Source organism: Rhineura floridana, chromosome 1 (genome assembly GCF_030035675.1).
Source record: "Rhineura floridana isolate rRhiFlo1 chromosome 1, rRhiFlo1.hap2, whole genome shotgun sequence".
Lineage (NCBI taxonomy): Eukaryota > Metazoa > Chordata > Lepidosauria > Squamata > Rhineuridae > Rhineura > Rhineura floridana.
This window is the reverse complement of record NC_084480.1, coordinates 147398666-147416629: the sequence shown is the minus strand read 5'-3', so window position 1 is coordinate 147416629 and position 17964 is coordinate 147398666. Positions and strand designations below refer to the sequence as shown.

The 17964-nt window shown below is 42.7% G+C and overlaps 1 protein-coding gene across 2 annotated transcripts in view; it reads right to left on the bottom strand.

The window, feature by feature from the left end:
- CORO2A (coronin 2A) overlaps positions 1 to 17732 on the bottom strand; it is a 94924-nt gene extending 77192 nt beyond the window's left edge. For both annotated transcript variants that reach the window (XM_061636254.1, XM_061636283.1), the window contains exon 1: positions 17337 to 17732. In XM_061636254.1, the coding sequence (XP_061492238.1) occupies positions 17337 to 17351 (15 nt within the window). In that variant the 5' untranslated portion in view covers positions 17352 to 17732. The remainder of the gene's footprint in view (positions 1 to 17336) is intronic.
- Between the last annotated feature and the right edge of the window lie 232 nt (positions 17733 to 17964).

The following is a 17964-nucleotide window of genomic DNA, read 5'->3' as shown; positions in this document are numbered from 1 at the left end:
TCAATGAGAAACCAGGTTGCCTGCTTGAATACTGCACTATGCAGAGCTTGGGGACACTGCCTGGGTTCCCCCACCACAGCTTTTTTCCTGGTTGTCTGCATATAAAATGTGGTGCCTTATCTGACAGCCAGGTGGTCTACTCCCCCCAAAATTTGTGATTAGCAGCTCTGAGAACCTAAACATACATCCCTAAGCCCAGACACTTGAGGCACTGTGAATGTCAGGAAATCCACTCCTACGTCTTCTCCCTGCTTTGGAACAGTTAATTAGAGTTTCAACCCTTCCATTTCTTTCTCTCTCCTCTGTTTCTCTGATCTCACTATCCTTTCTACCCATCCAAACCTGCGTTGTGCTGACTGGAGCTGATGGGAGTTGTAGTCCAAAACATCTGGACAGCACCAGGTTGAGGAAGGCTGATGTGGGGAATAGCTCTGGAGTCTGTGCTGAACGCAGCAGGAGATGAGAAAGCAGTGAAGGGATTTCAGGAGCAGGTTAGCAGGTCAGAATAAAAAGGCAAGTGGGTGACTTTGGTAGCACTGTTCTGGAAAGAGGTGAAAGGCTAGAGAGAAGAGTTCAGTAATCAAGGTCTTAGTTCTCACAGAGCTGATAAACCCACATCTGTGCTGTATCATTTCAGACTACTGATAGGGATCACATTACTGAATCGTTCTCCTTCAAAGCCACTCCCTGCCCACAGAAAACTAGTATGTTGAGCAGAAAGCTAAGTATAAAACCGTACTCTGACTTCTAATTTAGAACCTCCTGATCAAACTTCTGTTTTAATAGGCATGTTTTAGTGTGCATTTTAATTATGGATTTGTTTTACCATCTAAATGAAATGGTTTTATTACTTAATTTAATTATATGTAGATATATTTTTATAATTGGTTTTAGCCTTGTAAACCATTTAGATGCTACTTTGGCAAGTTAAGTGGTATATAAATTATTATTATTATTATTATTTTATTATTATGTGGAAAGAGTTTATAATTCACTCTTTTTTAAAAAAATGTTTTTAACATTGTTTTGTTTTAATGTATTTTAAGGTCTAGTTTTTATGATGTTTTAAAGTGTTTTTAGTGCTTCTGTTTGCCGCTCTGGGCTCCTGCTGGGGGGAAGGGCAGGATAAATCAAATCATAAACAAACAAATAAATAAATTCCACATTAATGTGAGACCCCTCCCACTTTGCAGGTTGAAGTGGTACAGCCCAGACAGAGATGTACCATCTCACTGAGAACTAAGCCAAGGTGGGAGATAACCAAAGAATGACCCAGCATTGTAGCCAAGAGAATGAAAACAATCCCTTTACCTTTGTAAACAAGTAAACCCTGAAGCTACCTAAAATGTGAAGTTTCATATTTTAGTTTTGTTAGCGTGACATACCAATAAAGCCAAATCTCAGATCAAGAGCGTCTGAATGTCTCCTACAAATTCTTCCCTGAATAATAAGCCCATCTTTCTAGCTTTCCAGCCTTCTGCCTTCCAAACCAATATATAAAGGATCACTAGGACAAGAAAATGAAAATAAAATCCAAATCCTCCTCCGTCTACTTTCTCTAGAAACAATGCTCCGTTTCACTTCATTCTTTGTAAACTGGACACCAAGAAAATATTACTCCTTATCAGTTTTATCCACAAGTAATCATGTACTTCTGGTTTTCAGTGATAGGGCAAACACCAGCTTGTAAAGCTTTTACTTCTTGGCAGTCGCTTTCTTGATTATTAGAGGAAGATGATATACCCACTACGGTGAAAATTTAACAAAAGAACAGCAAACTGATACTCCAAAGATACAGATGAACTGGGTCCAACAGAAAAGATATATGTATTACAATCCACCAGTCAACAAAACCTGAAAGCAGCAACTTTTGGAAATAGAGAGTGAAAAATGAAAAGATGGTAAGTTAAGTTTCTCAACTGAAGACATTCTCCTCAGTTCTCTCTGGGTCGATTGGCCCAATCCAATAAGAGAACTATGTATGCAGAATCAATTTACACACATGCCAGATGAAGATATCACCACCATGTCACCGCAGGCGCAAACTGGTTGTTGATGAATAATCCGTGTGTGTTATAACGTGCATAAGTGGGAACCTGAAACAAAATCTTACAGTGTGTCCCCCAGCACCTAACAGGAGCAATCATTTTCAGGGATCTAGCAAGCCTGGACCAGGAACCTCACAGAGCTCACAGAGGGAAGGGAGAGTTCAGGACAGAAGAAGGGAGAAAGGGTGCTTTCTTTCTTTCTTTCTTTCTTTCTTTCTTTCTTTCTTTCTTTCTTTCTTTCTTTCCTTCCCATCCTCACACTTTTGTTCACTGTGCTTTAAAGGACTAAATGGCTCAGGTTGGGTGCTAGCCCTAATCTTGCACACTTTATTGCTATAGAACAAGGATGAGAAATCTGTGGCACTCCAGATGTTGCTGGACTACAACTCCCATCAGCTCCATTCGGCATGACCAATGATCAGGGAAGATGGGAGTTGTAGTCCAACAAATATCTGGAGAGCCACAGGTTCCCCTGTTATATATCATGCTGGGAGAGATTTCTGGTTTTTATTTATTTGTCGCCTAATATAAAACATCTATAGGCAACGTCCATGAATCTGGTGCCAAAATAATGTTTTGACTTTCTTTGTTGACATTTGTTTTTATTGTGGATTTTAATCTTTTTGAATATATCTAAACCACAACAGTCATATTATCTTTGCCCAATAATAAAGAAAGCTATTGTCAAGGCAAGATTTTTAATCTGCTTGCTGCAATTTATCCTGTATAAGCCATCTGGCTAGTTTGAACCCTTAAGGGTATCAGTATGGAGCAGTCCATCTCTAAGCAGGGCACTCCAACTAGCTCTGTGAACCTCCCATATTCTGATTCTGGATGAAGGAGTAATTGCACCTCTGACCCAGAAAAGCTGGGGTGTGGATCCTTTTTCAGCCTGAGGGTCACATTCCCTTTTGGGCAACCTGGGGGCCAGGTGTCAATGGTGGGCAGGGCCAGAGGTAAAAGTGGCTGGAGCTACAAATGTTAATTTTACCTTTATACAGTAGTCTTATTTCTACTCACACTCAAAACATCTCTCTTTGTCCTCCATTCCAGCAAGCAAGCATGATCAGAGTTCAAGAACACGTTCAGGAAAAACATTGAAGGAAGGTGCAAAGCAGGTCTGATGACGGGGCACGGGCTGGGGAAAGGATGAAAGGCTATGTAGAGGATGTGGCCTGGGGGGAATCCCAACAACCAGATAAAGAGCCCCCAGACCTGAGGTTTCCCATCTCTTCAGTACTGAGTGCCACTGGACCATCCAACTTATTAATTTATTAAACAGCCATGGGGACTCTCCATAAATCCTGTGGTTAATGCCTTTTTTAAAAACCCAGAGCTCAAGAATTTCTGGAAACTGCATCCTCTGAACTGGACCAGCATATATATATATTGAGGGAAAGGCAATTTGCAAGTGTTCAGGGATACCCTAGCACTATTTCTACATCAGGCCTGAGCAAATTATAGGGCTGAATTCTGGTGAGCCCAGGCTCAGATTAAGCACCAATAACCTAAACCAGCAACAGCCAACTTCCCAAGATTGAGTATGTGTGTGTGTGGGGGGGAGATTTCCCAGCTAAGATGCTAAGGTGCTTAAGCATCCCATGTCTTAATGTCATTCCTAAACTCAAGGTAAAGGAAACAACAATGCAAGCATCGAAGTGCTTTGTCTTCCTCTTGCAATGAACTTCGGAAGGGGAGGAAGAACCTCTAGTTCATCCTCTCCTCTAAACATGATGTGGAGGCAGAAGAGGAAGGTGAGACACTTCAATCCTCATGTCACCCTCTCCTGTACTGGAAGGGGCACAGGTGAAGCCCAGGATGGCAAACAATAAAACTGTACAATAAAACAGCCACTAGTTGGTCATTTCTGGCCTTGTGAGGGTAGTGCCCCTAGAAAGGTTGCTTATAAATTTTTTAATATGCTGTAAACACAACACAGCAACCATAGCTTTCTGTCCAGAAGCCACAAAAAGGCCAACCACAACTGTCCCATTTTTCTAACAGGAGATTCTTCTGGCACTAAATCTGGCCTGCTATGTACCCAGAGCAGTATTTTCTTTCTAACTCATCCTTCATTGAATCCTCTTAACAAAAACAAAAGAAATAACATCAGCTTGATCATACAGTCAATATCCCAAATCTAATTCCTGTCTCGCTTTGTTCTTCTGCAGATGAAGTTATCAGCAGGGGAGGGAATATTTTATTGAGGGTGGGGTGTGTCCTTGGAAAGGTCCCCAGTTTCACTTGAGCAAGATAATGAATCATAAGCAGTACAGTACATTCTTTTAAATAAATGAATGAATTGATTTATTAACTCAAGACATGGAGCTCAATCCATTAGCAAGATCAGCAGAGCTTCTTCTTCTGCTCCAAAAACCTTGGCTTTTTTTCACTGTTGCTTCTTCTGCCATCATCTCCTTGACCTGCCTCTACATGTAAGGACAGCATGTCAGTGCTGACCAAGGGGCTGAATCCTGCTCTTTCGTGCCTCTGTAATACACAACTGAGCTGTTCTTGTCAATGCCATAACCATTTGTTGCTGACACTTAAAGCCCTAACAACTTGGGACTCCAATACCTTGCAGACTGCTAGGGAGGAAGAGATCTGTCAATTTTGGTCCTTTCCATTCCTCATTTTTATAATCTTTAACTCAGTTCTCCACATTTCTGCAGCAATTTGCGATTTTTTTAAAAAAATTCTCATTTTTCAGCATTTTAGTGCAGATTTCTCCTAAGAAACACATGTTTGTATGCAGTTTTGACACATGTACACATTTTTGCAAGCAATTTCTCCTAATATAATGTACTTTTGTATGTTTTTTTCACATATATATCCATTTCTATAACCATTTCACCCCAATATATACATTTTTGTAAACAATGTTTAGGGGAGAGCTGCATTGCAAAAATTGGATATACACATTTTTAAGAATGGCTGTGTTGCAGTTCTCATATCATTTCAGAAAGTGCAAATTTGATAATATTCAGCTTTAAATGTGAACTGAATCAAATTTCTCTCCCATCCCTACAAAATGTCTTCCCCCGTATAGACCAAGCTCATCTTTACAGTCTCCAAAAGGAGGCCCTGCTGGTCATTCTACAGCCAGCCGACTGTCACTTGGTGCCAACATAGGAGCAGCCCTTCTCATCAATAGCAGCTACCCTCTGAAATGTCCCCTCTCAGGTAATTTGTGAGGTAGGGGCAGGAATGACCTATAAACACCTCTTTAAAAGATATTTACCCAAGCTGTCTTGGACTCGGACTCTTAATTTTTAAGTTTTTGTTTTGTACATTGCTCAGTTTCATCTGTGATATAAGACTGAGATTGCTTAAGGGCTTTGTGAAGGTAGTTCCTCAAAAAGCAAGGCATACATTGTTAAATAAACAATAAAGTGATGTGGTTGCAAAAAAGACAAATGCTATTTTAGGCTGCATTAACAGAAGTATAGTTTCCACATTGTGTGAAATCCTAGTTTCCCTCTATTCGGCACTGGTTAGCCCTCAGCCTGAGAACTGCATCCAGTTCTGCACACTGCACTTTTAAAGACAAACTGGAACAGGTTCAGAGGAGGGCAACAAGGATGATCAGGGGACTGGAAACAAAGCCCTATGAGAAGAGACTGAAAGAACTGGACATGTTCTGGACAAAGCCTGGAGAAGAGAAGACTGAGGGGAGATATGATAGCACTCAAAAGGTTGTCACACAGAGGAAGGCCAGCAGCTCTTCTCGATCATCTCAGAGTGCAGGACACAGAATAATGGGCTCAAGTTGCAGGAAGCCAGATTTCACCTAAACATCAGGGAAAACTTCCTAACTGTTAGGGCCATACGACAATGGAACCAATTATCTAGGGAGATGGTGGGCTCCCCAACATTGGAAGCATTCAACAGGCAGCTGGACAGCCTCCTGTTGGGTATGCTTTAATTTGTATTCCTGCATTGAGCAGGGGATTCATTGGACTGCATTGGACTTGATGGCCTTATAGGCCTCTTCCAACTCTACTATTCTATGATTCGATGATCAGGGAACTGTAAATAAATCCCTATGAGGAGAGATTGAAAGTACTGGGCAAGTTTTGCCTTGAGAAGGTAAGACTGAGGGGAGATGTGATAGCACTCTTCAAGTACTTGAAAGGGTGCCACACAGACGAGGGCTAGGTGCTCTTCTCAATCGTCCCAGAGTGCAGGACATGGAATAATGGGCTCAAGTTGCAGGAAGTCAGATTTCAACTGAACATCAGGAAAAACTTCCTAACTGTGGTATGACAATGGACCAATTACCTAGGGAGGTGGTGGGCTCTCCAAAACTGGAGGTATTCAAGAAGCTGCTGGACAGCCATGTCTCAGGTATGCTTTAATTTGGATTCCTGCATTGAGCAGGGGATTGGACTTGATGGCCTTATAGGCCCCTGCCAACTCTACTATTCTATGAAATGTGCAATTGTGTTGTGTTTTACCTAGTTGTGTGTGTGTGTACTGCCTTCAAGTTGATTCTGACTTATGGCGACCCTATGAATAGGGTTTTCATAAGGCTGAGAGGCAGTGACTGTCCCAAGGTCACCCAGTGAGTTTCATGGCTGTGTGGGGATTCGAATCGTGGTCTCCCAGGTCATAGTCCAACACCTTAACCAGTATGCCACACTGGCTCTTTAAGGCCATTTTATTGAATGTTGTTGTTTCTGGGTTGTATTCAACTAACTTTTACTCAGGGTACACCCACTGAAATTTATAGACCAAAGTTAATCATGAGAGCCAGTGTGGCGTAGTGGTTAAGGTGTTGGACTATGAGCTGGCAGACCACAGTTCGAATCCCACACAGCCATGAAACTCACTGGATGACCTTGGGACAGTCACTGCCTCTCAGCCTCATGAAAACTCTATTCATAAATCAGAATCAACTTGAAGGCAGTACATTTACATTTAAGTTAATCATAGCCATTAAATTTAATGGGTCTACTCTGTTTTTATGTAAACCACTTAATAATAATAATAATAATAATAATAATAATAATAATAATAATAATAAATTTAATTTCTTTGTTGCCTATCTGGCCAATGGCCACTCTAGGCGACTTACAAAATTGTTAAGATACAATTGATAAAATACAGTAATACAATATAAAAACAATACATCTGCAACAACAATATTAAAACTGGGCAGGAGGCATTACAGTTATAACATTTAACCCTCCCTGGATATCCCGAAGGCCTGCTGAAAGAGCCAGGTCTTTAAGGCTTTCCGAAATACATTTAGGGAAGAGGCGTGCCGGAGATCTTGTGGGAGGGAGTTCCAAAGAGTGGGGGCCGCCACTGAGAATGCCCTCTCTCTTGTACTTAGAGATGATTATTATATTGGTATCATTTATTATTATTGTTGTTGTTGTTGTTGTTGTTATTATATACACCGCTTACATGCCAAAATGGTTTATAAGTGGTTCACAAGTATAAAAGCCATACCTAATTAAAATACACAATAAAACAATTCCATCAAAGCATTAAAAGCACTCATAATTAAAATATATAATAAAACGAGGCAGTTAAACAGCATAACTATTAAAACAGTTAAAAAACAATTAAATCAGGAAGTTCAAGTTCAGGGAAATGCTTGCTTAAACAGGTGAGTCTTCAAGTGCTGGCAGAATGCCAATACTAAATAACGAAATAAAAACAGACTAGGTACTGGAGGGAGACAGTCTTGAGCCTGAGGTCTGACAAAGCTGCGAAGTATCAGCTCAGTGGTGAGTTTTGAATCAGAATAGCCAAGTGGCACCTTGCACTTTTACCTACGAAAGAGCCTGCTATGCTCAGAGCTGGTGTTGCTCCTAGGGATGTGGGCTATGAAATGGGAAATTCTTTGTTCACATGTCAAGAAACTCAGCCAGAAACTCAACAAGTAGGCAATGCCCTATCCTCTCAGCCTCCGCTCCTGCCACCTCCAGCTCCATCCGCAATATGAAGGGAATAATACTGATCTACCAGGCTGTGGTAAGGATTACTGGAAGAATATCTTAAGAGCTGAAAACACTTGAGTTAGGAATGTAGCAGTGTGCCTTACACCAAGTCAGACCAACAGTCCATCAAGTTCAGTATCATCAATACTGACTGGCAGGAGTTCTCCAGGGTTTTAGACAGGGGACATTCCCAGCCCCACCTGGAAATGCCAGGGATTGAACCTGGGAGCTTCTGTATGCAAAGCAGGTACTCTACCACTGAGCCAGAGCCCTTCCCCACTATTGGGATGTATCCAATAGTGACTTTGCGAGACACTCTGTTTTCTTTAATGACCCCTGCCTACCGCAGTCCTCCATGCCATATCCCATACTGTTCCAGAGGGCCCTGCAATCCACATAAGCTTTTCTAGGACTTGGGGGGCACGGAGGGCTGTACTGGGAATGGAGTTTGGCAAAACTGGGGTACCCTGCCTTACACGTGTACAAGTGCTTTGCACTAGTGCAAAGCCACCACTGGATACAACCAGCACCTGGCACAACAATAAATAATGTCACAAAAACCATCCCAGTTTAATATGCTGTAGTGATGTATCATAGTGGCATTATGATTGATGAGTAGCAAATAAAAAGAAAGGCCACATATGTCAAAAAGTCAAAGAAAAATGCCCTGTGTCCTCAGTTCAGTTCTTGGCTTCTTAGGTAGCCTGGCTGGGAAAGAACACCGCTTGAGATCCTGGTGGAGACTGTGGATCTGGGTCAGTATAAAGCAGCTCATGTTATATCCAGGATGGGCAGACCTCACTTTCCTCCACTTGGAACCGGCTGGTTTAGATATCATGGCACCAGCCAAGGGTCATGCTACTGCACTGAAGTGTATGTATTGGATCAAGATTGCTTACTGATGGAGGGGGCATATGATATATATATCATATGCCACGTACATGGCATACAATACTGATGTTATTTTCTGTTGCTGTTCTGTGTATGTGTGTGTGTATACAAACACATATACATACACATGTACATATATTTTTGTAAGGCCCTGTACATATATATATATATGTATACCATGGACTGCGAAAAAGCCAAATAATTGGGTGTTAGAACAAATTAAACCAGAACTATCACTAGAAGCTAAAATGACTAAACTGAGGTTATCATACTTTGGACACAAAATGAGAAGACATGTTTCACAAGAAAAGGCAACAATGCTGGGAAAAACAGAAGGGAGTAGAAAAAGAGGAAGGCCAAACAAGAGATGGATTGATTCCATAAAGGAAGCCACAGACCTGAACTTACAAGATCTGAACAGGGTGGTTTATAACAGATGCTATTGGAGATCACTGATTCATAGGGCCGCCATAAGTCGTAATTGACTTGAAGGCACATAACAATGTATATATATAGAAAATAACATCAGTATTGTATGCCATGTATCCAATAGTTGTAGAAAGAACCAGCTCTCTGTGCGGCCAGTGATACTAAACCAGTTAGATGTCACACCAGCCAGCGTTCAGTAAATCAATATAGGATCACAGTATCTGTTTCATTCCTGCCTTAATCACAGCAACAAGATGAAAAGCTCCTAACCCGCCATAATAACACCTACTGTTTGGCATGTAGCATGAAATCTCTCCTTGGCTACTGGCATGATGATCATTTTACACCCTGAAGCACGAAAACAAACTTATTTGAGTATCCTTTTACCTTTCATTAACTTCACATTACAGCTATTCATCAAGGGCTTGATCCTAAACTCAATGGGGAGTTCTGTACTATGTGAAGTCCTTTATGGATTAAGGAAGAAAAAATGATAACTATCTAACAACAGGTGGCTAGCCCTCTCAACACAAGGGAGGTTCAGATGACCCACACATACAAGCACACTGAAAGGACGTCTAGGGCTGTGTGCGTTAGCCATGCCCCACAGTTGACGTGCTCAACAGCCATGTACCACGCCATCCATACATTCGCCCAGCATGTATGCATGTAGACCTCCTCTACACAAAGAGGGACTCTTGCCCAACCAGGGCCTCCCTTTGTGTGGAGGAACTATGCGCATACATCAGTATGTGAGTAGAGCTCCACACCAACTGAACACATGGATGACATGGCCACTGTGCATGTCAGTGGCGGAGGTGGGGCTTGCCAATCTGGCACTGTTATCTCCCTCTCACATTCTCAAGTAGGGGGAGGGCTTCTGAACCACATCCCCACTATGGTTAATGGTAGAAGACAATCGTACACTTCACAAAGCAGAGGTTTGCACAAATCCTTGCTTGACTTCAAATCTTGAACCAGGAACTTTGTGGTCTGTGACCTAACCCTAGAGAACTACCTAGGACCATGAAGCACAGAAGGGAACAGAGGTGCGCAGCATCAACCCCTCCAACTGGCAGGCAGTATGAAGCCTCTGGATAGGCCAGGCCTGATATGAAGAGTTACACCTTTTGCCTCTGACTTGTCAACAGAGCACAAATCTTTCTGCTTGCTACCCTTCTGGTTCCAGCTACTGATTTCACGGCCCCTGGTCTGGAGAATCCACCACCACCACCACCCAGTACAGATTAGAGTATGGGCTACGCCTTCCCTTACTGTTGTTCCACTTATTTCTATGGACTGCAACAGATATTATTTACCCACATGCCTCACGTCCCAGTGAGTTTCTCCCTCGTGAGCATTCTTTAAGTTGTGTTACTTCTTAATTAACCACCTGATAATTTAGGCTAAGGGAAAACCCAACTTAGAGAAAACCATTCCGCCTAATGAGTGGAACAGGAAAGTTCCATCACTACACCCCAGAGGCTGAAAGCTAAAAAACAGAATAACATTGCTGACATTTGCATGTGCAGTGGGCACAATCAGTATATTTCATCCTATGACCTGTGGCTCTTTGCACTCCAATTCCTGGACTAGACTCACAAAATTCAAGCACTTCAATAAATTGCTGTGAACAAACTGTTATACTGACTGTTTCTGGATATTACCCCTGGCCTCCTACATTTTGGTGATCAGCTGCAACCATGCACTCATTTATCTAAATAATAGTAATAATAGAACAACAGTATTTATATATCACTTTAGAGCATTCAAAATACTTCCCACATATTATCTCTGCAATTCTTACAACAATCCCATTTTGTTTTGATTGCACCGATAGCCCAGATCATGTGGGTACTTCCATGCTAATATCCTGTCCCATACCCCAATTCTATCAGGACCAGTGCTGATCCTGATCCAGTGCTCACGTTATCTGAGTTACCTAGGCAATCAAATATTTTATTTATTTATTAAAATAGTGATAGTCCACCTCTATGAGTAAAACATACTCAAGGTGCCTTACAGAGTAACAGACAGTACAATTTTCAACAATAATACCATATAATCAGTAGCAGTCAGTGGGGCAGTGGCACTTACCTGACCTCCTCTCATCAGCATCTCTGCAGTTTACCAGGAGGGAAAGAGGGGGCAGCAAACCCAACATACTGTAAATGCACCAGCAGGGCCAATCTGATGCTTCCACTGGTGCATTTTCACCGCACCAACTTCACCATTGCCTCACCTCCCTTCTCCTCCTGGTAAACCACAGCGGCACCGGTGAAGGGAGGTCAGGTAGGTACTGCCTTCCATGAGTATATACAATACCTCCTATAAAATTCATAACATTAGTAGCACCAGCAGTAATAAATACATATTCATTCGAAAGATAAAACGTTTTTCACAAATCCATAAACCAATGGAGCTCTGTTGCAACATAGAGAATCACTCATGTATAAGCCAATTAAAATAAGTGGGTCTTCAAAGGCTTTCTGAACACCTCAAGTGTAGTAGTTTATGTAGATCATCTGGCAAAGAAATCCAAAGTTGTGGGACCACCACGGAGAAAGCCCACTCCCTCATGCTGACCGATTTCATTGATCTTAGTGGTGGGCAGACGAGAAGGGTCTCTCACTGATCTTTAAGCGTGAGCAGGTTGGTATGGGTGCAGACAGTCTTTCAAATAAATCAAACCCAAACTGTTTAAGGCTTTAAAGTTTAAAAGTAGCATTTTACATTGGGCTCAGAAACACACCAGCAACAAGTACAGCTGGTACAAAAACAGTTTCACATGATCTGACCACCTATTCCCCATCAGGATGGTTGCATGCTGTACGAGCTAAACTTTCCAAATTGCCTTTAAAGGCAGCACCACATAGAGCACATGGAGTAGTTAAGTTTGGATGTGATGAGAATATGGATTACTGTGTCCAGGTATGACCTCTGCAGATAGGACCAAAGCTGCACATCAGCCAAAGTTGGTGAAACACACTCCGGACCACTGCTGCCACCTGAGCTTTTCCAGCTAGCGTGGAATCCAGATGCGTTCCCAAACTGTGTACTTCTTCTTTCAGAGGGAGTGCAACCTCATCTAAGACTAGCTGTAAACCTTCTTCTGAAGCAAGTGATCTCCCCACCCACAGCTTCTCTGTCTTGTCTGAATTTAACCTCAGTTTGTTTGCCCTTATCCACCCCAGAACCACTTCCAAGCACCAGTTCAAGACTTCTACAGCCTCCATGGGATCAGAAGATGGAGATGAGGTATCAGAACATCCATATATAACTGATGCAACGTGTGAACCAATTTTGCAGCAACAATCATATTGCAAAAGGACCATATACATTTTGCCTCCATTGCACAGACACCTGCAACTGTGCCTTGACTTCCAGAGATTCAAAGACTGGAAATGCCTGCTGTAGTTCTTTCTCATAGAAATTGTTTCCTCTTGCATATGATCTTTTAAATCAACTGTGAAGTCCTCTTAATTATATCATTAGTGCTCTGAAGACACTTCCAGATGCTCAGTTTCTTGACTCTAGCAACTGTAGGATTTTTATGGGTGACCAACATGCTATCAAGCCCAAGGATCCATAAATGTACTTGCCAACTCGCCATCAGTGAGTACATTTTTTGCCCTGGCAACAGTATGTAATCAGAGAGAGCCTCTCTCATTTTTTCAAGCCTGAAGAAATGTAAGGACTCTCCTTCATACCAGGATGACTTCAGAAGTATGGAATAACAGCAAGTGCTCTCCCCAATCAGAGATGCTTAGAAAACCACAAGCCTTTATGTAGATTTCTAAGCATCCGAGGCTTAGTGCAGTGGGACTGAGCTCCCATTCCTCTCCTCAGCTGTTAAGGAGAGCAGGGGCTTACCCTTCACCGCTGTGCTGGGTCTCAAGCTCAGCATAATGTCAGAAGATATTATATCCTCTCTTTGGAAAGAGGCAGGATCATAGTGAGTTCAAATTTTGGCTGACTATCACATTTCTTGACCATGAACAAGCCAGATACTACCCAACATCACCTGTGCTGATCCCCATATTGAACGATGCTAATCCCAATGTAGTACTAGGTTCAGCACAGACAAGGATAGCAACCATTGTGCAAAACCAGTGACAGTCATTCCAAATCATCACAATAAGTCTTTGACCTGTGTCAACTCTTTATTTGCAACTACCATCGCTGGAGAAACTAACATCAGAAGTGACCTAAACCTGCACCATGAAAGCATGACGTGATGCATTACCTGGAGCTACCCCCACCACTACAGAGCAACCTCCCCCTAGTAAATCCAGTCCTGAGCATTTCCCATAAACACATCTCCACAGTTTGAGTGGATTTAACAGACACGATAAGAGCAAGCTGCACTAACGCTGTACCTGGTTTCTATAGACAGCTGCCCCATGTGGTGAGTCACTGAACTGCAAGGGCAGCTTCCTCTTGGACAGGAAGGAGAGTGTAAGAGGGCTTCCTATTCCAGCTGAATCTTGTTTAAGCAACAAGGTCTTTCCTGTATTGGTTGGCCTTTAATCCTATATCAAGGTTTGCCCTTTCATTTATTTATTTCATTTATATCCCACCTTTCCTCCAAGGAGCTTGAGGTGGCATATATGGTTCTCCCCCTCCCCATTTTATCCTTAATCTTTACAACAACCCTGTGAGGTAGGTTAGGCTGAGAGACAGCAACTGGCCCAAGAACACCCAGCGAGCTTCATGACTGAGTAGAGATGTGAACCCTGGTCTCCCAGGTCCTAGTCCAACCCTCTAACCCAGCCTTTCCCAACCAGTGTGCCTCCAGATGTTGTTGGACCACAACTCCCATCAGCCTCAGCCAGCATTGCCAATGGTCAGGAAAGATGGGAATTGTGATCCAACAACATCTAGAGGCACACTGGTTGGGGAAGGCTGCTCTAACCATTATGCCACACTGGGTTTTGTTCTGACTCATTCTCTGGTCCTGACTTCTAGCTTGTCCCTTGGTTGCTGGCTCACCTTAGACTGCAGCTCACAGCCTAGCCCTGCCATACTGAGGCTTACAGGAGAGTTGAGTTACTGTTGCAGGCAGGGCAAGCTGAAGAGTTGTGCTGTTCTAAGCCTAAGGCTCTCTGGGTGCCATCAGAAGAGCTGCTCAGACCCTAGAGAAGGCAGGGCAGGCAACAGGGCCTAGCAAAAAGAGGAGCTGAAGGAGCCCCTAAGAAAGGAGGGCTCAGGGGGTGAGGAAGGCAGCAGGCTGAAGCAAAGGGGCCTAGGCCTGGAGCCTATGAAGAGGGAACGGTGCAAATGGATGAGGAGAAGTCTAGGAAGGGAAGGAAAACTGGTAACAAGGAGGGGGCCAGTTAGAGGAATGGCGCTCATAACCAGGAGCTCAAGACGCAAAGAAGGCTGAAGTTCACATATTGATTTTAAGTAACTAACCAAATATTTGGCTGCTAGCCTCTAACTTTTGTTCGTGATTGGAGAAAGAGTTTACTGGTTTTACTAGATTGCTGTTTCAGGGCAGGCCTTAGGAGAGAACCAGGGGCGGGGTAGGAAAGAGGAAATGTTTAGACACTTAAACAAACAGTTACTTACTAGGCATGGTACTGATACCCCAGATGATGGTGATAGATGCTGGAGACAAACTACAAAGCTGCTGCTCCATGAGACCTCAGAGGCACTGGGCTGGCTGTTGTGGAACATAATGCTGGACTAGATGGGCACTGATCTGATCCAGCAAGGCAATTCTTATGCTCTCCAATACTGGAGTATTAGCTCCCAGCAATTAATAGCCCGTTCAAATGACACTAGACAATAAATTTTGGTGATCATCCCCCACCCATTAGTATTGGGGAAGGCATTCAATAGGCAGGTATGCTTAAACTTGGATTCCTGCATTGTGCAGGGGTTGGACTAGATGGCCTTATAGGCCCCTTCCAATTCTACTATTCTATGATTCTGTGTCCACATGCAAAAAAGAACAGCTACACCTGGTGGAATGCCCTCTTCTAAATCAGCTATTAAAGGTACAGAATCATCTCCTCTTTTGCATCTGGCCACCCCTTCTCATAACACAAGAATAAAGTAGCTTTCTATGGAACATGATTATTGTTCTTCACTTGGTCCTCAGTTCCAGACACAGCCTAGTTTAAATAATAATAATAATCCTTTTGCACACACTCATTAAGTCTCCCTGACCCCCAGGGCAAAGTCAGAGCAATAAATTTATTCTACTGTGTTAGTCAACAACTGTATCTATGTCTGCAAAAAGCCCAGAGAATAGAAGAGCACAGAGACGCCACACAGACAAGATCAAAACCAGACTACAAATTAACTTATCCAGAACAATTGCTGTCCCTTGTCACCAAAAATGCAGCTTGGAAACCCCATTTCACATATAAGGATGCAATGAAAAACTTGAAAAAGCCACCTTTTTGGCATTGTTTAATCACCTGGTTGCAAGTTCAATGGATTGGTTAACTTGCATTAGGTGCAGGCAAGGAATAATTAAATATATTAAAATATCTAATGTTTGGAAATACACACTGTATTAGTGAGAAGAATTCTGGGAACAAAAATAAATAAATTTGATAAATTATATTTGATTGGGACGGACTTACTGACTTGTTTTATGAGACAATAGTTTATTTGGATTAATTTGTAAGCGTTCTGTATTTGATCTTACTGCATTTAAAATGAATCAGGTCTATGCTGTGATCAACTTGAGTTGACCCTATGGATCAAAACAGGTCAACCCCTTGCTGTTTTACACGTTGCTTACATATATTGTTTAATTGTACAAATATTTAATAATTTTAAATATGTAATGGCTGGGAAATATAAAATGTCTTACCTAGGAAAGATAAAAATCTAGACTATGTATCTTGATTTCTGCAAGGGGTACATTTAAGGACAGGAGCAGTTATCATCAGCCTCACCTATACTGAACAGACATTCCCACTGTATCAATTCATCTAAGGTTACCAATCAGCCAATGTTTTGCCAGTCCAAACATTACAAAACATGTCTTGCAGAGTAACAGTTATTACAGCCTTGGAAGTAAGTCCATTAAAACTACTAGCCCATAAGATGTTTACTAGCCTGCCTGACCACACGTTTAGCACACATGACAGCTTGAATGAAAAAAATAACCAATTCTTTCAATTGGCAAAGAATTCTGATGGCTGGTCACTTGGAGAGGATTCTTACTCACCATAGGCGACCAGACAAGTGGATATTCACCTGTCTGGATTACTGATGTCTGAAAAGCCAGTGATCTCCAAGGACTGCCAGGCACACCTAGACCCACCAGATTCAGTGCTCCACCCTAACTCACCAGATTCCTCCAGGCTCTGCCCCTGCTGTACCCTGACTTCCCTCTGACTTCTGGTCCTAGAATCAAAAGTTGGTAGCCCTAAACCTGTCTGAAGGATATTATTGTATCTGAAGAACTAATGTTCCTTCCCCCGCCCATATCTAGAATGCAGGATGGAAATCAATTACTCTGACATGCTCAGATCTTAAGAGAAAATGTGCCAATTCATTTCCAGGATGAAAAACATTTTCTTGCACAGGGGTACTTCCTGGTGGATTGTGCTCCTTATTTTTACAAGGGCTGGAGTGGGAATCAGCGATGGCTTTTCTCTGACCCAGCAGATGTATTCAAAGGGGGAGAGGGGACCACTAGTCCTTGATGGCTTGTATATATGTAGCTGTCAAACTTATGCAAATAGAAGGAACAAGTATTTTTGTTGATGCTGTGATTTTGCCCCGCCCCTCACTTCCAGAATGATTAAGGGTCTGATCCACCCGTCTAATATTACCCAAGACACACAGGGGCATTTGCAATATTTTTTTTCGTATTTGTTTCGTTTCAGGAAAAGAGAGTTTTCAGTATTATAATACCGAAAACAGGAGGCAACACTGAAACTGCCCGATCTTTATTGGTGTTTGCAAAATGCCTGGCACCTTATTTCTGCGATATGGCTCGGGAGCAGGTGCATAATTTTAGTTCCTCCTTTGCAACCCACTGTCTTCTTACCTTTGCGATGGTCATGCAGCCTGGATTTTTGGTGCAGCGTCAAGGGCTGGGGAGCCCGTCCAACTGTCGTCTCTCTCCGCAAATCCTCACTGTTCTGCACCGCACCACTCCTTCACCACCTCCTTTTTTCCTACCGTATTAGAGAATGCCTATCTCATCCCCTTACAGGTGCTGCTGCGCGATCACGGAATTTCGTTCATTCATTAATCACGGCTAGCTATACAAACAAGTGTTGCAAGACGTCCAAAACACAAACAAAACAAATCCAGGAAATAACAGCTCCTTTGCTTGTCACCCACTCCCTTCTTAAAAAATTAAATAAATTAAAAGCCCATCAAATCCTCCAGCCTGCAGCAAGCACGCTTCCCAAGCGCCAGGTCGCACGCTTGCAAACTCACTGCAGAGTACCCACACGAGCTTGGAGCTAGAGAGAAAGGGAGGTGGGTGGAGCCACAAGAGAAAAGAAGGAAACGCCAAGAATCCCCTCCTTTTCTTTGTGTGCCGCCCTTGGAGTCTGGCAAGGCAAGATCAGGAACCTCGGCAGAGGCGGCGATGGCATTGTTGATGACGGAGGGGCGGAGACGGCAGGCAGGCCGAAATTAGGTCCCTGCAGGGAAAAGAAGCGGCT